Genomic DNA, 22,015 nt, shown 5'->3' with positions numbered 1-22,015 from the left:
CCTCCCCTGGCACCTGGGCCAGGCCAGGCAGGTTTTCTCTCTGTCTTTCCACAGCCCCACTGCGCGGCCCCTACCTGATGGTGGCGCTGCCCCCGGTGAGGCCCAGCGACTGCAGGGTCGTGGTCCGCAGTGCTGCTCCGCCAGTCACCTGCGGGGAAAGCGAACAGGACAGGTGGGCCTCTCCCCTGGACGCACCCCCAGCGGCCCCCCTGCCGAGAGCTCGCAGACAAAGCCCCCTGAGGCTCAGGCCCAGCCGCAGACAGCAGGCACCTTCCTCCACATGGTGGCCCCAGCAGCCAGCCCACCTCCCCCTTCCCGGACAGCAACATCGCCTGGACCACGGGGGCCCAGCCGGCCCTCCACTCTGTCCCACACCCTCACTGACCTCGCCTACCCACCCCCGGCCCCTGCTGCTCCCCTCACTCCACCAGGCCTGGCCTGAGTCTAGCCTGCAGTGGGGTGAGGACCCAGCCCAGCCTGACCTCGGCTTGACCCGAGCCTACTGTGGCCTGGGCCAGTGGAGCCAGGCAGGGTGGAGAACGCGCTGCCGCCCAGACCCTCTGCCCAAAGCCAGAGGCTGAGGAGAGGGAGGGCCTGGAACATACCGTCACCCCAGGGACAGGGAGGGAGGCCCGGACAGGAACCCATATCTGTAAGACGCAGGTCACAGGCAGCCAGGCAGACTGACCCGGCCAGGTCCCTGCCTCAGGGTCGCCCAGCTCCACAGATTCCCACAGGCCCCAGGAGCCCCGCAAAGAGATCTGTTCCTCTAGGTGGGCCCCAAAGTCAATGCCCGGTTTCACGGGCTCTGGGGGCCTGGCGAGGGTGACACTCTGGCTGCAGCCATGCCAGCTCTCCCCGCCATCTCACAAAGCAGCCCCCAGCCAGCGCTACCTCGGGGACACTGCCCACCCTTCTCTGTGCTGCCCACCAGGCTGGGCAGGCTCCCGCTAATGCTGACCTGAGGTGGGCAGGGAGCTACCTCCAGTGGCGCACAGCCCAAGGGATGGGCCCTGCACCCCCAACCCAAAAGCCAGAGGCCCAGGCACCCACGGTCCAGACCTGGGACCCAAGGCCCAGCAGCCTGTCCCTCCAGGTGGTCTCCCACTGCCCTCCCCTCCCAGCCTGCGGCCCCTGCCCCCAACTCTGGGCCAGGGAGCCTCCCCCAGGACGGATGGGGGCAGGGTCCCAGCCACCCCAGGGCCCACCCAGGGCCCCCAGGGACAGTGCCCCCCGGGCCAGCAAAGGGCGCCCGGCCAGGGTGGAAACCAAAGGCCCCTGTGCGGCAGGGCACCGGGCACTAGAGGAGGGTCTCACGGGCGGGCGGGGCCGGCACACGGGCAGCCCGTTGCCAGGCTCTGCCTGCGCCATGCTGCATTCGGTTTTGAAAAGGATCAAAACACGGAGCAAAGCAAATATTTATTAAATGAAACCACTTTTGTGACTCTTGGGCTTTGAGAGAAGCTGAAAAAACAAACAGGCACTGAGGGAGGTTTCGGGACAGCCCGGGCGGCGAGGCCAGGCTCCGGCGGGCGGCCGTTCCCGTTTTTTCCATGAAACACAACGTGCTTTCAGGAGCCTGAGCCTCCGCCCCTGCGCTGAAGACGGCTGGGAAAGAGCAGGCGGCAGGTCACCTACCTCGTCCCGCATGTACACGCACACGGGGGTCGCCCCGCCCGGCGGCTGCAGACACCCCCTGAAAGGAGAGGAGACAAAACATCGGGGACCTGCAGGCCAGGCAGGACAGCTGGGGGACCCCAGGGCACCGGCCTGTCTCCGTGGAGGCCCCAGGGCTGGGGACTCAAAAGGTGAAGGGTGAGGCCCCGCCCACCCCAGTCAGGACAGCATCCGAGGCCCGCGGTCACAGTCCTCGACCCGGGCAGCCCCGCCTGGCCAGGCCTCTCCCGGGCCCCTTGCTGTGCCCCACAACCACCAGGAGTTGGCAGCCAGCACGGGGCGGAGCCCTCAGGGGACCTCGGCACAGGGTCTGGGGGGTTTCCCGACACCACCCCTGTCTCAGGGATCTCAGCCTGGCAGGGCGGAGCCAGAGTCTGGCCCAGGGCCCTGTGGCGGCACAGCACCATCCCTGCCGCCCCTGCCGCCCCTGCCGCCCCTGCCGCCCCTGCCCAGATACTCGCAGCACCGACTGCACCCGGGCGCAGCAAAGTGCCCCAGGGGCCCTGCGATCTGGGCTTTCAGCTGAACCCACCCCTGAGAGGGTCACTGACCCCCAAACCTACCAGGGCCAGCTCAGGGCACACATCCATTACGGGGACTCCCAGCAGAGAGGCCCAGGTCCCGGTGGCCATGTTGCTGTCTCCTCTGCCAGACCCCGAGGGAGGATGCGGGACAGAGGACAGTGGTCTTCCGGAAGGGCTGGAGTTTCAGGTCTCCACACATGCCGCATGTTGGAATCATGGCCCCACCATGCCCTAGCTGTGTGACCTCGGGCCACGACGTGTCCCCGCTGCCTGGACGTGCCTTCCTCCTAAAGCACTGCCCGACACCCGCGGGCTGGCAGGGCAGGGCAGGCTCCCAGGGGCTCTCAATGGCTCCTGAGGTGGTGGCTGTCACCCCACAAGAAAGCAAAACTGAAGGCAGCGACCCAGCACAGAACGTGCAGGCTCTGAGCCCCAGGCCCCCGGACGTACCCACGGACGCCTCCTCTGGGCAGTGGCCAAAGCACCTAGGGCCCCTTGGTCACCGACACAGGCCAGGGACGCAGGACACAGGCAGGTCGAGAAGTGCCAGCAGACTCTCCCCATTGTCTGCAGCCACCTCACCGAGAGGAGAGGGATGGGGACCCCTGGCCCCCTCGCCCTGCTCAGGCTGTGCGTGTGGGCGAGACGTGCCCATGTCTGACTCTACCACCGTGTCTCTGAACATCCTGTCCTGAGGAAGCACTGCTGGACAGGCGCGCACGGGCTGGAGCAGTGCGCACATGTGGTCACACACTCACGCACCTGACACACACTGACTCACCTGTGCTGTCCAGCTGGGGACAGGCGCAGGCGGCCACTTCCTGGCCCTGGAGCGTCTAAACTGCTGATGGCCGCCGGACTGAGGGGAGGTCACCTCTGCATGTCCCAACACACCACTGCAAAATGCACCCCCAAAATATAGAAGCCCACGTCCAGCCTCACGGGAGATGCCCCCAGGCCAGCCCCTCTCCAGGGAGGGGCCCTGAGAGCAGCAAATAGGGCCGGGCAGACAGGAGGGCAGAGAGGAGGGCCTCGGTCGCAGACGCAGGTGAGAGCTGGGCTGGGAACGCTCACACGGGGGGTGACAGGACACGATGGCTGGGACATCCACCACAAGACATGCACACACTCGTGCGCAGAGGAGACAGGCCACACTAACACGCACACGCACGCACAGAGCCGGCTCCCAGAGGCAGGTGTTCCCAGCCTCCACCATGAACACACCACTTTGCTCTCAAGGGGGCAGGGGGCACCCACCTCAGCTCCTGACCATAAGATGTCAACCTGCTCGAGGGAGAAAGACCGGACTTCACGAAATGGGGAGAGGACCCGGCAGAAAAGGACTCGGCACCAAACCCAGAACAGACACCTGCGTTCCCCAAACCGGCTGCTCAGCCTGAGCCCGGCCATGACTCCATGGGGTGGGTCTGGCACGTTTTCCTTACTTTTCCTTTTGTGTGTTCACCACTGCGGGGGAGGTGCAGCCTCACCGGGAGGGTGCCAGGCCCAGCAGCACCTCAGAGCAGAGCGTGTCCCCGCCTGGGCTCTCACGGGCCAGGACAGACACTCCCCATGGACACTCCACAGCCCCAGGGCGCAGGAAACCAGAGACCCCACAATGCGCCAGAGCAAAGGCCCCAAGCACCTGCAGATCCCGGACAGGGGAGGGAGGTCTGGGGAAAGGCAGGGGTCCCATCTCCGACCACAACGCAGACAGTGACTGGGCCACAGCTGGAAAGCTGCGAGTCACGAGTCACGCAGCGGCTGAGAGAGGCAGGTCCCTCTCCAGGCCGTCCCAGCACCGAAAATCACAAACAGGGACCCAGTGAGGCAGCATCGTGACATCAAACGCCAGCCGGGCTTTGATGTGCGGCTCCTCCAGAGGCGGCAGCCAGATCGGATTCCGGGGCAGGGGCAGGATCTGAGCGAGTGCCTGTAAACACGCTGTGTGGCGGCGGCACGGCCGAGGGAGGGGCCCACCATCGCCTCCAGCCCAGCCAGCGGAGTCCTGCGTCCAGCACGGCAGGGCCCTGGGAAAATTCCAGCGCACCAAGGAAGCGTCCTTTTGTGCACCAGCAGACCACGGCCGCCCCCCACCACACGCCCATGGACCTCTGCAAGTTCCAAGCCCTGCAGGAGCAGAGCCCGGGCCTCCTGATGCCAAGGGCTTCCCCACGCCCCAGGCCAGGCCAAGCCACTGAACAAGGTGCTCTGGACCAGGTGTCATGGGGTGCTCCCGTGGGCACTTGCTCAACGGGTCACACAGGAGGGTGGCAGGGAGGACGGCAAGTGCTCACGCCCCTCAGGCCAGCAGACCTCCTCCCCAGGTCGGGGCCAGCAGCCAGCAGGGACAGCCAGCAGGAACAGCCAGCCAAGGCAGAACCGCCGCTGCTGTTGGCTTCACAGACGTTCCTCTCACCACAAAGCTCGTGTTCTCCACGGGGTGCGCCCTGCACCCACTGAGGCGCATGTGCGCTGGGACAAGGCAGCAACCTGGCCCTTTGTGTTTGTCACCTGCTTGGGTCTGACCACGCCAGGCTGGTGCAAGCACAGGTGCTGTCAGCAACAGCCCAGCACGAGCGTGTTCCCCACGCGGGAGCCACAGAGCCACTCTCCTGGCTCAGGGCCCCTGAGGGCTTGGTGACATCCCAAGAGTGCCAGGCGTCTAGGGCCCCACCCGCCACATGACAGCCTAGCCTCAGCTCAGGCTGGGGGGAGCACGGAAGCCCAGGTGACACCAGGGGAAGATGTCACTTAGCGTCATGGGAGGGAATAAGACTCTGGCCTTCCCACACCGGCCAGGTGCAGATGGGGGACGCTGCCCAAGCACTCAGAGCAGCTACCTGGCCGAGCACACACCTGCCCTGCCTTGCCAGCAGGCCCTCTGCGGCCCACCGCGCCCCTCGGGCCCCAGAGACCAGTGGCCTTCCCCAAGTCGCAGCTCTTATTGACAGCAGGAGGAATGGGGCCTAAATGGACCCAGAGGGCTGGACCTGGGAAAGGAGGCAGGGGGCGGGGGCAGGGGCTTGGGAGAGGGGCTGGCCTGGGGTCAGGGCATACCTGGGGGCGGCAGTCACACCTCTGAGGGAGGGCAAATCCCCTCCACTGCAGGGCCCTTAACTTGACATTTACAAAAATCGTACTTTTTCTTTCTTTTTTTTTTTAGACAGGGCCTTGCTTTGTCGCCCAGGCTGGAAAGCAGTGGCGTCATCACAGGTCACTGCAGCCTCATACTCCTGGGCTCAAGCAATCCTCCCGCCTCAGCCTCCCGAGTAGCTGGGACCACAGATGCCACCATGCCCCTAACCACGTGTGGACAGAAAGCAGCTCCACGCAGGCTGCACAAACGCCGCCTCGCTCCCTTCCAAACACACTGGGCTCACAGCCACCGACAGGGCCCAGGCCCCCAGCTCCCCACCGAGCCCAATCCAGATGTCTGCCTCACGCAAGGGCCCCCTGGTGACCCTGTCCCCTGTGGGACAGCTGGACACAGCCTACTGCACTCGCCGGCTCCCCCGGGCCCCTCCCTGCAGTGACCCCCTGCAGCTCAGGCCTGCTGGCTTCAACCTACCAACAACACCCTGGGGACGCCTGTGGGAACAGCACTCCAGACTCCAGCAGAGGTGCCGGCCGTGAGTCCTGCCTCCCCTCCCCGCACGGTGCTGGTGACCCGGGTGGCCCCCCCATGCTCCCCCAGGACCGGTGAGTAGAAAACCTTCATTTCCGTCTTCTGCCTCTCCTCATCACTGAAGGGTGCTCTCTGCCCTAAAGATTCTAAATTAAAACAGGCCCAGCTGGTCAGGCAGGGAACAGAGTCCCCAGAGGTCAGTGTGGCAGGGGTCACCGTCTCCGGTGCCGCGGCAGGGTCTGAGGAGCCGAGAGGAGCGGCCAGTCCTCACAGAGGGTGGCACCTGCACCTCGAGGCCAGCCCGGAGGAGACAGCCCCCAGGGTCACCCACACCGGGCTTCAAAGACTTCAAACCAACGAAAGAACATAAAACATTGAGTTTTCTTTTTTTTTTTTTTGAGACAGAGTCTCACTCTGTTGCCCAGGCTAGAGTGAGTGCCGTGGCGTCAGCCTAGCTCACAGCAACCTCAAACTCCTGAGCTCAAGGGATCCTCCTGTCTCAGCCTCCCGAGTAGCTGGGACTACAGGCATGCGCCACCATGCCTGGCTAATTTTTTCTATATGTATATTTTTAGCTGTCCATATAATTTCTTTCTATTTTTAGTAGAGATGGGGTCTCGCTCTTGCTCAGGCTGGTCTCGAACTCCTGAGCTCAAACAATCCGCCCACCTCGGCCTCCCAGAGTGCTAGTGAGTTTTCCTATTGATAACACACGTCCAAATGACAATATTCCGGGTGTATTGAGTCAATTAAGCGCATTACTAAGATTAATTACTCTCATTTACATTTTTTTCTTTAATGCAGTTATAAGAAGGTCTCAGTTGCCACCACGTGGCTGGCGTGGTGTCCCGTGGCCAGCGCTGGGGTTTGGGCCGGGCCATGGTGGTGGCTGGGCCACCAGTGTGGTGGCCTCTGCCCAGGAACAGCCCAGGAAGCAGGCTGTACCCCGGGACGCCGAGCTAACCTCCCTGGGCTCCTGAGAGGGCGTGTGGCCTGCAGCCCCCCAGCCCGGGACACCCTCCAGCACAGCACTTAGATTGTGCTTGCCCTCCGACCCCTTCTGGAGAGCATCACAGGGGGGAAAACAAGTTCCCGCTTGTCCCACTCTGTGGGGACCTGCATTCCCAAAGCCGCGGGCCCTCCGCTCGGGCAGACCTGTCGGGGACTAGCTGCCCTCCGCTGCCACACTGTGCGGTCCCAGCACTTAACCCCACTGAGGGCTGGGACCACCACCCGCCTAGGACCCCGCTCTGTGGTCAGTGGGTACAGCTCCCACGACAGAGCCTGGGTCTGGACTTCTGGAATGAAATCTAATGAAGCCCCACGTCCAGGTCCAGCAACTCCGTCCCTGCAAAGCGTCCTGCGGGCGGGCTACGGGGCGTGCAGATGCCGGCGACAGCCTGGTCAGCCCCACCCGTGGGCAGCACCCTGGGAGCCCCTCGTGGGTGGCCGGCCGTACACAAGGGGCCACACCCACACGACACCTTCCTCGGAGGCGAGCATGGGGCCAATCTGCACCCTTTCGTGTCCCAGCCTCACTCGCGGAGAGTTCTAGAACAGGAGCATTTCCTGTAGGATTGGGCGGGCTCCAGGGCCGCTGCCCAAGGCTTCTGAGCTCAGGCCCTTCCCTCCCTGACAGGGTGCAGAATCGCCTTGGTCTGAAGTCCCTGCGCTTCATGGTGATGGACGTCCCTTGTGAGGGTCTCCTGCCCCCTGGGCTGGGCCTGCAGAGGCCCCTTGACCTGGAAGCCGCTGCCTTCCGTCCCGGAGAGCTTCTCCGCACAGCTACGCTGCCGTCTGCCCCGCTCTCTGCATCCACCTGCCAGAGGCACGTCACCACCGCTGACCCCAGGGTGACCCTCTGACCTACCTCCCACCCTCCGCAGGACTCTGGGGGCCCGGGGGGCTCAGCCATGTGATGCCCAGTTCCAAGTGTTGCCTCGAGGGGCCCCACGCGCCACCTTGGGCCCCACCAGCACCGAGAGAAGAACGCGGCCAGGACAAGGAAGAGCTGCAGGCACCCACAGGTGCAGGAGCTGAGGTCAGATGTAGCCGAGACTCTGGCCACCTGGGCGGCAGCTACGACCCACGCACCTCCCATGGGGGCGGCCCTCCCAGAGCTGCTTCTGCTCTGAGGGCTCCTTCCCACCACCTGCGTCCTTATTTCAATCACCTCTCCTGTCCTCCAAGGAGGGCTCTGAGCTGCGGGCGGAGCTGCCGGTGTCCAGGGTGATCTGGGGAACCGTCCCTGCCCTCCACTGGGGAGGTCACACCAGCCCTCAAGCCGCAGGCTCCCCAGAGAGACTTTTCCAGACTCCTGCCTTGGGTGTCTGGGAGCCACGTGGGGGCAGGGGCTCCACATTTGGTGGGTCCACACTCTCCTAGCCCCCGTGTCCCCACCATCCAGGCACCCCCAGTACAGAAGGCCCCAGGCCTCCCCTCCCCAGAGAGCCACAAGGAGCAGCGGGGGAGCTGGGACCCCCTGCCTGTCAGCCCGCGGGGGCTGCAGCTCCGGCCCTGTGTCCCGGTGCTGCCATGGTGGTTCCTGTCGCTCATCCTCACAGACTGCATCCTTTTCGTGGTTCCCTCATGGTTGCTTTGGCGGCATTTTGGGAGGGAGAAGACTCACGTGCCTGTGCTCAGTCCACACCTCCCGCAAGTCTCCATTCGTTCTCAAACCCACTTCGAACTGGGCCTCAACCCCCATGGCCACCGAGACCGCCGAAGCCGGGGTCCCTGAGACCCGAATCTGCAGACCCCGGCACCCGCGACCGTAAGCACGCCGCCAGGCACCGAGCCACTCAGTGCTACCACCAGGTCGCAGCCTCCCGCCGTGGGCCACCGTGAGTGCTCCCCACCAGTCACCTTCTCCCGCACGGGAACCGCGGTGCCAGGCCCCGTTCTCCAAACTCGAGACACACGACTCCTCCCGCATACCACCCGAGGCACAGACGCGGAAGCAGGTGCAGAGGGCAGGTGACTCAACCACCGCCACACGGCAAACACCACTTCCTCCCCAAGTCCCTTCCACTCCGCCAGCTCAAGCTTTGGAACGTGGACAAAGACTTCCATCCCACGCTGAAAAGATCCAGACGGAAGAGCAACGGTTCTCACGTTCAGGAATAAAGTTTAAATCATTAACCAACAGACAGAAACAGAAACATCACTTATGACTAGATAATTTTCTTTTCTCACGAGGGACTCTCACACCGATAGGATCTGCCAGCTGAGGAGTCGCCACACATGTCCAAGGGTCCCCAAAATACTGATCCTGTCCGGGGAAGAGCAGGCAGGCGGGGCACTGACCCAGCACCCCACTTCTCCCTTCACTACTCACCAGGCCCTCAGGGGCCTCTCGGGTCCCCACGAGGACAAAGGCACTTCCTTGCTATTCCAGGAGGGCGCGGCCAGCTGCTGGGCCCAGGGCTCTCAGGGGTAGGAGCCACGCGGACCCTGCAGGCGCCGGCCAACAGGGAGCCCACATACTCAGCCCCCAGACAGGACCACAAAACACCGAGAGCCACCGGCCAGCCAGGCAGAGCTGGAGTTTCTGGCCCTGGACCAGCCCGAGGACCATGGCCGCACCTCCACCGCAGAGGCTGGGGAAGAGCCTGGAACCCACCTGCCTGTGCTCACCTGGTCTGTGGAAAATGGCTGAGAAGCTCCCAGAGGGTCTGGCCCGAACAGAAAGTGTCCTGCAACCTGGAGCCATCGTCTAGCTGCACAGCGATGCGGACCTGGCGGGGCCCAGACATGAGAAACTGCGTCAGGAAGAAGAGCGGCTGTCCCGGCGCGACCCACGTCTCTCAGGTCAAGGCCGGGGCACGGCCCTGCCCCTGGGAGAGACCCCAGAGAGAAGTGCTGCCCCTCTCCGCACGCTGGAGACGGCCGAGGGCCACGAAAGCTCCCCCACCGCCAGGCTGCACCAGCACATGCGTGTACACACGTGTTCACACGGGAGGGATCCATCTTGGAAGGGCCACTCCTGCCCCAGTGGTGCCTTCAGGAGACTACAGCTCCACCGAGTCCCACCGCAGCCTGGCAAGACCCTGAGCCAAGCTGCTCCCAGATTATTGACCCGCAGAAACCATGTGAGATGGTAAATATCTATTGCTGTGTCTTAAGGTGCTAACTTTTAGGGTAATTTGTCACTCAGCTATAGGTAACTAGTATCCAGTATCTTCTGAGTCTTTTTCCAAAAATGAGCATGTTACTTTTACAAGTCTAATTTTAATAATTATGTCCTTCAATAGAAACACAAGTCTGTAACCCAAAAGCAGGGAGGCTCCCTTCCGGTTCCTCTGCCAAGCGACAGTCACACTGGGCGAGCGCACCGGCCGGCTACAGACACGCGTCCAGCATCTGCTGCCGCCTGGGGCACCGAGCGCCACACTCGGCCCCCACCACGGCCTGGCGCTTAAGCCTCCAAGTCGCAGCTGGCCCTGCCGCTTTAGCTGTGGGACTCTTTTCCTTCAGATGCACATTCATTGTAAATCTCAAACACACACAGAGAAGATGCTCTGAGTGAAAATGTGCTGGAGTCTCCCCTACCCCAGAAGCCTCAAGGAACCTGACAGGAAACTAGGGTTCCTTCCACAAAGCAATTTGAGGATCACATTTGTAATGGAAAAAAACCAGAGTTAGGGTCAGTCCCAGCCCACCTGACCCCCTGCGTTGGCCAGCGGTAGCCTTTGGAGAGCTACTAACACCTGCAAGGCCAGCCCCGTGGTCTCTTGACAAGGATAAAAACCTCTTTCCTTTGGTGTTGGGAGGACGTACAATCCTGTAAGCAAAGGACTAGCGGGCAGGAAAGAGAGGGCAGCTGCTGCTATGGCTCCCGTTTTTGTCACAATAGCCATACTGAGGTTCACTAAAATCTCCAGAACCTGAAAGTTCTGGACTCGGTAAAGAGCAGCGGATGCGGTCAGAAGTGTGGCTGGGTCTAGGTGAGACCTCCTCTGGGAGGACCGGAGCAGCCCTGGCCCCGCCCTCGCCCAGCTGAGAAACGAACGGTTCACACAGCTATCCGGGCTCTAAGATTCTGGGTGATTCTATAACCAGAAACATCACGTCGGTGGGCAAACGCTGCCGAGAAGCTGAGAATGGTATCGCACAATTAACCTCACCAAAAAAAAAAAAAAAAGAAAAAATTTCACATGAAGAATGAAAAGTCTTGGCCAGGCTTGGTGGCTCACACCTGTAATCCCAGCATTTTGGGAGGCCGAGGTGGGAGGATTGCTTGAGGCCAGGAATTCAAGACCAGCCTGGGCAACATAGCAAGACTCTGTCTCTACAAAAAATGGAAAAATCAGCCAGGCTTGGTGGCACACGCCTGTAGTCCCAGCTACTTGGGAGGCTGAGCAGGAGGATCACTTAAGCCCAGGAGTTGAAGGCTGCAGTGAGCTGTGATGACACCACTGCACTCCAGCCCAGAAGACAACAGAGACCTTGTCTCAAAAAGAAAAAAACAAAAGAAAAAAAAATCCAAAGAATGAAAACTCTCTCTTTTAGCCATAAATTATCAAAGTAGAAAAAGCTGCTCCAGGCTGGGCACAGTGTTTCATGCCTATAACCCAGCACTCTGAGAAACTGAGCCGGGAGGATCACTTGAGGTGAGGAGTTCAAGACCATCCTGAGCAAGAGCAAGACCCCCGTCTCTAGTAAAAAATAGAAAAATTAGCCAGGCTTGGTGGCAGCACCTGTAGTCCCAGCTACTCCAGAGGCCGAGGCAGGAGAATCTCTTGAGCCCAGGAGTTGGAGGCTGCAGTGAGCTATGACGATGCCACTGCAGTCCAGCCTGGGTTACAGAGTGAGACTCTTGTCTCAAAAAAAGAAAAACCAGAAAAAGTTGCTCCGGCCTGACCTGGGAAGGCCAAATGGGTCCTAAGACTCAGCCTCACCCTTCCCAGCCCTCCCTGACCCTGCACACCTGCCCCATCTAATCCGCCTGCGGAGTCGTCTTGTGCTCCCAACACAGCATGAGCCCAGAAGCAGACCTGCTGGTCCCTCCCTGAGCCTACCATGTTCTTGGGCCCCTCGCGGCTCCGGGAGGCAGGCACCATCTCCAGCTTGGCATTGTTGGGCAGGTTGGCAAATCTCCACTGCAGAGAGAGGTCCAGCACGTTCCTCTGAAACCTGCAAAACAGACCAAAGCCCACACGCTGCCCTGCAGACCCTAACACACCCCAATCCTGTCCATGTCTTACAGCAACTCCCCACCCAGCTACCCACACGAACAAAGTCACGACCTGCAGACACAAAAGGCAGTCCCCAACTATAGGGGGCTTTCCAGAAAGAAAGAGAAGTTCAGCACTGACACAGCTTCCAATGCAAGAGGGTGGCAGGAGGGGGAAAACTGAAACGCTGACCTCTGGGCAGACCAGAGTCTGAGGCAGTGACGGCTGATGGCAGAGCCTCGGGGACGAAAACATGAGAAAGGACTGCGGAGCATGCACCTTGCTCCAGCCGGTTCTGTCAGAACAGCCAGAGCTGCACCCAGAGGAAACCTAGCTGCCCTGGCTGCTGTGCGTGCGCGTCCACCAGCAGCCAAGACGACTACAAGCCACAGTCACTCCTGCTTCCTGCCGTCCCCCAAAGAGGGCCACAACCTCAGACATAAGCAACAGGAGGCAGAGATTTTTGAGAAATCACACAGGGAACAACCCAGCCCCGAGTCCTCACAGCAAACTCAGGCACTCACAGCGGCCAGGAATTCCACAAAGGGCTGAGACCAGATGGCAACGCCGTGTGCTCCACCCCGGAGCAGCCCAGTGGTCTCCTGCCCGTGTCCTGTAGGTATGAGCTGCCACACGGGGTCTGAGTAAGCACAGCAGCTCCTAATCAAGACAGAAAGGGCCACGGTGGACCCTCAGAGAACAGGGTGAGCCCAGAGGGTTCCTGGGTTTCAGGGGATGTGGTTTCTCAGAAGCAACTAGGGAACCAGGAGATCTGACGAGTCAGGAGAGGGAAGAGGGCAGAGGCCTCAGTGTGTCTGGAACAGGTCTCCAAGACACCTGCCTCTCCAGAAGGACAGCCACGGCCATGCTCGGCAGTCCAGGAAAACCAGAACTCAGACGAGAAGCGCCAACAGGGAGCTCAGGCCACAACACTTGGGTCACACATTGGCCATGGGCTGATGAGGAATCGAACGTCCACCCCTGAGAAGCGGAAAAAGAACAGACAGGAGAGGAGAGGACGGTGGGTCTAGGAGAGCTGGACCCTGGATGCTGCCTCGCTGTGGCCCCTCGCTGTGAGCAGGGAGGACTGCAGCCACCACGCCGGGCACTCAGGACCGCACGAGTCCTCGCATCCCAACTCCTAACTCGCAGGAACCCTGTGGGAGCAAGAACCACCCCTGTCCACCCTAGCAGTCACTCCGCGATCCTCTGAGCTACTGACCGAGGCTCCCACCAGCACTGCTGCCGTGTGGCCCTGATTTAAAGGAGACACAGTGGCCAGAGTGAGTCACTGGGAAAATAAATGAGAGCTCTTACTCACACCTCAAGATTCAGACTCTGAGCTCTATTTTTAATGAAAGTTTAGGAGGAAAAACACACTAACGTGGCTGGGGAGAGAACCTGTGTGAAATATGGACACACACAAAGTGGTCAGCCAACGTCACAAGTGCCACGCTGCCACCAGAAACAACTAGTGAACAGAGTTTATAAAGCCCAGGGGCATTTGAAGAACTGAGGAAGAGGCAACTCTGACATCGATCTTCAACACTGGCTAGAAAAGTGACTCTGGAAATTGCCACATGAAATGTCCAAATGTCCAGTGCCAGACAGGAGCGCAGGTGGCAGGAGAGCCCAGAGCAGGTGGGCTGGGACCCTGGAGAAGAAGGTGTCACTCGCACACACGGGCACCTTCCTCATCAGCGCCAGCGCCTCACAAGCAAGTGACACAGCAGGAGACAGGAAGACCAGGAAAAATGACATGGTGCTCGGAACACCCGGCCCAAAGCTGTACCGCTCGGCTCCCAGCAGACTCTGGGCAGGTCAACAGCTCGGAAAGAGACGAGGCCAAGCTCCTCAGCAGAGTCCTCAGAGGACGCACCCTGGTATTCTCAAACGGTAAGGACAGGAGGCGGAAGACTAGCATGCCTTGGTAGGCCCCAATAAACTCCCAAAGAACCCCACAAGACAGTGCGGGCGAGCCCGGAGAGCAGGCTGATGTTCTCTGCCCCAACACTAACTAGAACAGCACCGTGACAACGTCTTCACAGTGAGAAGTTGCGCTGTGGACTAGAAACGTACCCCGAGGGCTCTGACTCTGCTGCTGTCCGAGACCCCCCAGGCATCTAGCGACAGCCGTCTCTCGGGAACGATGCCCCACACAGGGAATGGTGCATGTAACTCCAAGGGTGGTGAGGCCGCCAGGATCCATCTGCAGTTTGTGAAGTTTCTTCCCGTTTCTCCACGACCAGCTCTCTGCCCTCAGAGCCCCACCAGGAACTTATACAACCAAATGCACTAAAACCCTCCACAGGTGGTAGAACGGTGGCTCTCAAAAAGATACAGCAATGTCCTAATTTCCAAAACCTATGAACGTGACCTCATTTGGTTTATGAGTCTTTGAGAACGTAATGAAATTAAGGATGTTGAGATCAGACCATGGGTGGGCCCTAAATCCAATGGCAAGTGTCGTAAGACAGAAGACAGAGAGGTAGGAAAGGCCACGGGAGACAAGGCAGAGAACGGAGCAATGTGGCCACAAGCCGGGGAACACTGGGGCCACCAGGAGCTGGAGGGAGGTGAGGAAGGACTCCCCTCAGGGCACCTGGACAGAGAGTGGCCTGCCCATGCTGGTCCCCAGACTAGGAAAGAATACAATACTATTGTTTTAAGTCACCCAGCATGGCTGTTCCAAACCAGAGCCTGTATGTTCAGGGGGACAGGAGCAGCCAGACGTGGACCCTGGCGGAGCCTGAGCACACTCACTTCAGATCGTATTCACTGGGGTTGAAGTCCTGCCGCCGGCACGTGTCCTCCAAAACCTGGGGGTGAGATTGAAAGGACCGTGAAGCCCAAGTGTGGCCAGGCGGACAGGCCAGCGAGAGAGAGGCTGGCCAAGCGTGCTCAGTTCCCTGCTGTGCCAGGTGGCTCTGCCCAGACAAAACCCAGTACCAGACCCCAGGACAGACGGTCCCCTCAGCTGCTCCAAGTGTCTCCTCTGCAAATCCTGTCCACTCTCCCTCCTTTCCCCACTGTCCTATCCAGCCCCAGCTGTGGCCACAGTCTCAGTGCCTGGGTCCCCTGCTTCTGGGCTCCCCAGGGTCTCTACTGCTGACATCTTCCCGGCACACACCCTGGGGTGTCCCCGCGGACAATGAGGTGCAGCCAAGAGCTCTGCAATCTGCCTAGCCTGCCCACCCAACACAGGCCGTTCTGTGGCCCTGGCAGCCCCTGCACCTGCTCCGCTGCCCAGACCGCCTAGCCCCGGGGCCAGCTCCCACGGGTCCTTCACACGGGTCCTGCCTGTCCACGCGTGTCACTCATCCGCTCAGGCCCCCCGCCGCGCCCCGTGTCCTCCCTGTCCCCTACGCAGCAGGACTCCACAGATGCTTCTCATCGACACACCAGGTAAAAGTGCGGCCAGTGACTCGGCGAAAACCGCCCCCAGAACAAGGGCCCGCGCACGCCGCGCTCCGGGCCAGGCTCCAGGTCCGGGGACACTCCGGGAGCGAAGGCGCGAGGGCTGCGACCACCTGCGGGTCCGGGAGACCCCGCCCCACCGCCCCTGCGCCGCCCGAAGCGCCGGGACCGCGGAAGCCGGAGCCCGCGGGCCGCAGGGAGGGCGGACCCGCCCGCGCAGGAAGCCGCTCATTGGCCGCGGCCGCCCCTCCCCGCGGCCCGCCCCCCGGCCCCGCGCCCCCCGCCGCCCCGCCGCAGGGGCCGCGGCCGCACCTGCAGCAGCACGGTGCTCGGCGTCACCTTCACCGTGTGGCGCCGCCCGTTCGGGGCCAGCACCGACACTGCGGCGCCTCCCCCGCCTGCCGGGGCCGCCATCTTCCGCGCACGTGACCGCGGCGGCTCAGCTTCAAACTTTATCTGCAACAGCCGGACGCACAGCACGCGCGGCGGGGGCGGGGCCGGCTTCCGGCTGCAGGACATGCCCCCGGCCACGCCACGCCCCGGCCACACCCCCACTGCCGCCCAGCCGCGGAAACTCCGGCGGGACCCCGGGCGACCCCGACGGCGCGGCCTCCGGGAAGCGCGGCTACGACGGGCTCGCCGGGCTCGGGCCTGGCCGGAGCCGGAGCCGGAGCCACACGCGCTCACCCGCAACGGCGCCACGTGGGCCCCAGGGTCCCGGACCCCGTCCGTGCCCGGCCCCCGCGCCCCTCCCCCGCCCGGCACTCTCCAGCCCCGCGCCGGAGCCGCCCCCCGCCCACCTCCTAGCCTTCCCAGGGCAGCCCCAGCCCCAGCCCCAGCCCTGCGCGGGGCCCGCAGTGGAGTCGGGGCCGCCCGGGTCTGTGGAGCTCGGGACCCCGAGGGCGGAAGAACGGGTACCAGCCCGTTCCCCGGGCGAGCCAGTTTGGCGCTGACCCGCTCTCGGGGGCCCTCGAGACCTTCCTGGCCGCGCCGCGCGCTGACCGGGGCGTGCACCCTCGGAGACCCCCGCGGCGAGGCGCCTGCGCCAGCCCCGTGCCCTGGACGTGGCCAAATTCTGAACCCTGCCCTGGGCTCCTCGCCATGGCTCAGCCCGTTGGGCGGGCCGCGTGTCCGTCGCGTGTCCGTCTGCTCGGCTGGCTCGCGGCCTGCCCCGTGGCCTGTGGGAGGGATGCTGTGCGCCCCCGTCGGTCTGTCGGTGCCCCTCCGCGTGGGGGGCGCGCCCACGTCACCCCAGTTCGCTGACAGGGAGGAACTGGTAAGGCCTAGGGTCGTGCAGCCCCAGGGACGCGCCACGTCCAGCCAGCCCCACTTCGCCCCGTTCGGCCTCCCACCCCCACGGAGTCACACTCAGCGTCTGGGCGCCATTGGCACCCTTGTTTTAATTTTTCAGACACTGGCATATTTGAAGACTCTGGGACTTTTCTTTAGACCGTCTCACTGGTCGGGATCCTCAGGCTTAATGTTTGGGAAGGCGAGGGGGCAGGTGGCAAGGCATCGTCAGTTTGCCCTGTTAGGATGTGAAGTTTGGCCACGTGGTCAAGTTGGGGGTGTGCCGGATTCCTTCACGGTCAAGGTCCCTGGCTCTTTGTGGAGTAAATAAGCCATGTGTGAGGTAATTCTTTGAGACCACAAATACCATGTTTTCTCAATAACCATTTGCTCAACAGTTTTACCATCAATTAATGAATAGATTCATTATTACGTGTATGTTGCAAAATCATGACTTTCCAAGTTTATCTTGTGTCTACATTTATTTTTTTTGGTTAAGAAAACTTCTTCCCCTCCTTTTAAAAAAATCTTAAATATTAACATGAGTTTATGTATTCTTTTTTTTATTCAATTGTTATTCTTTTTTATCTCAAATTGATCCAAATTTGACCAGTGAGACCTCCTTCAAGCTGGCTCCAGTGCTTTTTTTGGGGGGGGATGGGTTACTTTTTATATGATTTCAAACTTAGCTGGGTATGGTGGTGTCCAAGCCTGTGGTCCCAGCCACTCAGGATGCTGCAGCAAGAGGACTGCGATTGCTTGAGCCGAGGAGTTCAAAGCTGCAGTGAGCCGTGATGGCACTTGTGGACAGCCACTGCACTCCAGCCTGGGCAGCACTGTGAGACCTTGTCTCTAAAAAAAATAAAAAGAACAAGAAAGTTGCAAGAAGAGTACAAAGAACTCCTGTATATCTTTTAGCCAGGTTAATGAGTTGTTTACATGTCATCCCATTTGTTTTATCTTACATATATAGATATTTTATGTATATATAATTTTTCTGAGCCATTTGAAAGTAAGTTGTAGACATTGTGCCCTTTTCCCACTAACTAAATACCGGAATGTCTGTATTTCCTAAGAACAAGGCCATCCCTTATATAACCACTGTCCTGTTACACAAAATTGGGAACTCTAACACCATACTCAGCTAACCCAAGTTAATTGTCCCAATGATACCTTTCCTGTATCCTTTTGACATTTCCATTATTCTTTGAGCACTTCCTGCCCTATCCCTGACATCAGCCATTTCTCAAAGAAGCTCCAGTCCCTTTTAAAGGGAAATAAGGCCAGGTGTGGCTCATGCCTGTAATCCCAGCACTTTGGAAGGGCAAGGCAGGAGGATCACTTGAGGCCTGCCTGGGCAACATAGCAAGACCCTGTCTCTAAAATGTGTGTGTGTGTGTATATATATAATTTTTTAAATGGAAATTGGATTTAGAAACCAATTTCTAGGTGCTGAGTGTGCTTATTGCTACTGGGGTGTCGCTGCCTTCTGGGGCCTCTCAGGGGACAGAGCTAGTGTCATAAATTTATCTGAATACTTCTAATTCCAAGCCACACCTCGACCTTCTTCCTATTCTTCTCTCATTGAATATTTGTATTTAGTTGAATCATGTGAAATTGCCAGTAGTTGACCATTTTTGATCCACAAAAAATGGCCAATTTATATAGTTCACCCTAATATCTCCTTTCTCCACAGTGAGAACCCTTATTTTTAGTCAGTCAATATGTTTATTCATTTACTCTGTTCTAAAATACCTTCCAAATAGTTTCCAAGATAGTACAGCAATTCTAACTACTAACTACAGACCTACTAAAGAAATTTCAAGATCTCTTTGTAGTTATTTTTGTCCTTAGAGTATAGGCCATTAGAGAAATATAGTGTTCAGAAGTTAATTGAATTAATTCTTTTTTCCATGTTAGGTTAGAGTATTAGGATTCCCCAGATGCAGAACCAATAGGATATATATAAATATTTATGAAAGGAGATTTATTATGGGAATTGGCTCACATGATAATGCAGGCTGAGAAGTCCCACAGTGCGCTGTCTGCAAGCTGGAGAGTGGGGAAAGCCAGTGATGTAATTCAGTCCAAGTCCAAAGGTCTGAGAACCAGGAGCTCCAACATCCAAGGGCACGAAAAGACAGATGTCTCAGCTCAAGAAGAGGATCGAGAATTTGCCCTTCCCCCACCTTTTTATTCTATCTGGGCCCTCAACGGATGGGATGGTTCCTGCCCACAATGGGCAGGGCAGATCTCCTGTACTCGGTCCACTGATTCAAATACTAGTCTCTTCCAGAAACAGCCTTGCAGACACACCCAGAAATGATGTTTTGCCAACTATCTGGGTCTCCCTTAGCCCAGTTAAATTAATATATAAAATTAACCATCACAGGCCAGGCCAGGTGGCTGACGCCTGTAATCCTAGCACTCTGGAAGGCCAGGGTGGGAGGATCACTTGAACCCAGGAGTTTGAGGTCGCAGTGAGTTATGATGATGCCACTGCACTTTACCCAGAGCAACAGAGTAAAACTCTGTCTCAAAAAAAAATTAGACAGAGTCTCACTCTGTTGCCTGGGCTACAGTGCTGTGGCATCAGCCTAGCTCACAGCAACCTCTAACTCCTGGGCTCAAGCCATCCTCCTGCCTCAGCCTCCCAAGTAGCTGGGACTACAAGCATGCGCCACCATGCCCGGCTAATTTTTTTCTATATATATATTTTAGTTGTCCAGATCATTTCTTTCTATTTTTAGTAGAGACGGGGTCTCGCTCTTGCTCAGGCTGGTCTTGAACTCCTGAGCTCAAATGATCCATCCGCCTTGGCTTCCCAGAGTGCTAGGACTACAGGCGTGAGCCACCGCACCCGGCTAAAAAAAAAAAAAAACATTAACCATCACTGTTAGGTTAGATTAATAATTTGTTACATGGTTAGGTTCATTTATTTTGGTTTTCACTGAATTTTAGGATTTCCCTTTTTTCACCCTTTTTGACTTAATGTTAAATTTTTATTGTCCGAATATGTGTTTGATTCAAAAGTTTTAATTATAAAACAACACATGGCCTGATCCCATCCTCCCTGTGCACCCCCACCTCCATAAAAGACCACTTTCATTCAGTTCTTGGGGAGCCTGCCTGTGTTTGTGTTGCAAAGATGGACAAGTGCACGTGTTGGGATGCTAAGTGGACACAGATGTAGATTCCTACTCTCCCTTCTTACACAACAGGTGACATGCCACGTACCCTCTTGTGTTCTTTTTCCCTGCAGCCCACATTTTTGGTGATTGATGTGTCACCCACTCTGGGACCATCTGTAACTCTACTCCCCTCCCCATACGGTAAACCAAGAGCAGAAAGTGTTCCCGGCTGGGAGGATGTCACAGCGTGCAGGCAGCTGAGTGGAGTGGTCGGGCGTGAGGCCCAGGCCCCCCTGGGTGGACCTGGCTGGTCCAAGCTTTGGCACCTCATCACTGCTGGTCTCCAACACAAAGCCCCCTGCCCAGGCCTCAGTTCTTCACCTGTAGCACGAGAGCAGCCACTGTGCCAGCCTTACAGGCAAGAGGACCCTGACTCAGCACAGAGACCATGAGAGGCAGCGAGTCCCCAGTGGTCTGTAGGAGGTCTGACTCAGCCAGAACACAAGGTTGGGGTCCTTGCCCCAGGCTGCACAGAATCCACCCCAGGGCTGGCCCGGGGTCCCAACCAGACCTACCGAATGCCCAGCACTGGAGCTATTTTCTGCCCAGTTTTCTCTTCCCCCTGACATCCTGTCAGGAAGCTCCTTGGGCAGCTGCAGAAGACAACCCCTGCAAAGGCACCCTGCTGTCCTGGTCCCGTGTCCCTGTGCCCGGAATGGGGCTCAGGTGAATGAATGAGTGGTGCTCAGGGAACTTTCCCCTGGAGCGTGGAACTGCTGCACCTCTGGCCTGGATCAGTGGCCTCTGGGCAGGGCAGACACCTGGGCAGGTAAGAATCCCAGTTCATACTTAGATGTGCAAGAGAGATCATACTATATATTTTCTTACCTGGATCTAGTTTCTAAGTTGCCACCCTCCCGTCTGGCGGGATAATCAACCCCCTTACTTGGACCTGGCTCAGTCTCAGCCTCAGCCGCCTCCTCTGGGGAACGGACAGCTGCTCTGCAAGCCCACCTGAGGCATCCCCCAGCACAGCACCAGCCTGTTCTCAGTCCCTGCCGCCCCCTCCGGTTTAACTCGAGCTGGGGATCCCAGCACTAGAGGGCAGGACCACCCCCCAGGCTGCCACCTTCCCTCGCAGACGCAGCTCCACAGCTGTTCCCAGGGTCTGCTTTGAATTAAAAGTGGCATGGTCCTTTAAGAGAAGCATCCGCCACCCCCGCCACCGCCACCCTCTTTGATGTCGCTGGCGCTGGCGCTGAAAGGTTCCCAGTAGCAAGATCTGAGGGTTTGTTTCTGCCTCCCCAGAGGCCACGTGGGGAATCACAGGGTGGGAGCCCGGCAAGCTGAAGGTCACATGGCCGCTGGCCTCACTGGCCTGCTGCCGCTATTTGCAGGAGCCTGGGACCAGCGGGCTGGACAGCGGGGCAGCTGGCCTGGGCAGCCTACTGCCCCGCCTGGCACCCTGGGAGCCTGACCTGCAGCCGCTGCCTCACCTGCCCAGGAAGGACGAGGAGGACACATTGCTCTGGAAGTCCCCTCCCCACAGACGAGTAGGGAGCCCCCATCCCTACAGCCCTCCTGCCCCAGCTATGATACATGGCCATTCCCTGGTGACCCTGACACTCCACAGTTAGCTCAGTCAGCGGCATATAGCTGGACAGCCACCAGCCAGGTGATACCAGTGGGGAGGGTGGGCCGGGGCAGGGCTCCATGGCAGGGGTGCAGGGCAGGGCCTGTCAATGAGCTGGGTTCAGAAGTGGCGAGACTTAGCCTCCCCCGTCAGCTCTGGGGGCTCTGACTTCTCCCTGTTTCACTGTCAGCCTGAGGATGTGGTGGTCCTTTCTGCCTGGTACCTCCAGGCCACTCACACCAGGGTGGCAAATGGCCACCTGATTCCCGGGGACTGGAGCAGGGGCCTCGAGAGGATGGTTCCCCAGCGCCCCGCTTGCCTCTCCCCTCCAAGGACCTGGGCTGAGATTACCATAGCAACTTCCAGCTCCCCTGTAACAGGTCCTGGGATGTGGGGCCAAGGAGGATCCCGCTAGTGGATGGGGCCACGGGGCGGGGGATCTGGGAACCCAAAGCAGGGGTCAGACTCTGTGATCACACCCCAGCCTCCAGACCCCTGCCCCGGCTTGGAGCTGGCCCCCGAGCAGGGCCTCCCCTCAG

General features: G+C 59.3%; 1 protein-coding gene across 1 annotated transcript in view; it reads right to left on the bottom strand.

Moving 5' to 3' along the window:
- Positions 1–16,258, bottom strand: part of ASPSCR1 (ASPSCR1 tether for SLC2A4, UBX domain containing) — a 38,854-nt gene extending 22,596 nt beyond the window's left edge. Inside the window, exons 1-6 of the mRNA XM_069483013.1 lie at positions 15,735–16,258; positions 14,769–14,824; positions 11,850–11,964; positions 9,466–9,566; positions 1,639–1,696; positions 75–148 (exon numbers count right to left, since the gene is read on the bottom strand). Of these exons, the coding sequence (XP_069339114.1) occupies positions 75–148; positions 1,639–1,696; positions 9,466–9,566; positions 11,850–11,964; positions 14,769–14,824; positions 15,735–15,941 (611 nt within the window). The 5' untranslated portion in view covers positions 15,942–16,258. The remainder of the gene's footprint in view (positions 1–74; positions 149–1,638; positions 1,697–9,465; positions 9,567–11,849; positions 11,965–14,768; positions 14,825–15,734) is intronic.
- Between the last annotated feature and the right edge of the window lie 5,757 nt (positions 16,259–22,015).

The sequence above is a fragment of the Eulemur rufifrons genome, chromosome 9 (genome assembly GCF_041146395.1).
Source record: "Eulemur rufifrons isolate Redbay chromosome 9, OSU_ERuf_1, whole genome shotgun sequence".
NCBI classification, from domain to species: domain Eukaryota; kingdom Metazoa; phylum Chordata; class Mammalia; order Primates; family Lemuridae; genus Eulemur; species Eulemur rufifrons.
The sequence above is the reverse complement of the archived record's forward strand: the minus strand, read 5'-3'. Positions and strand labels throughout refer to the sequence as shown.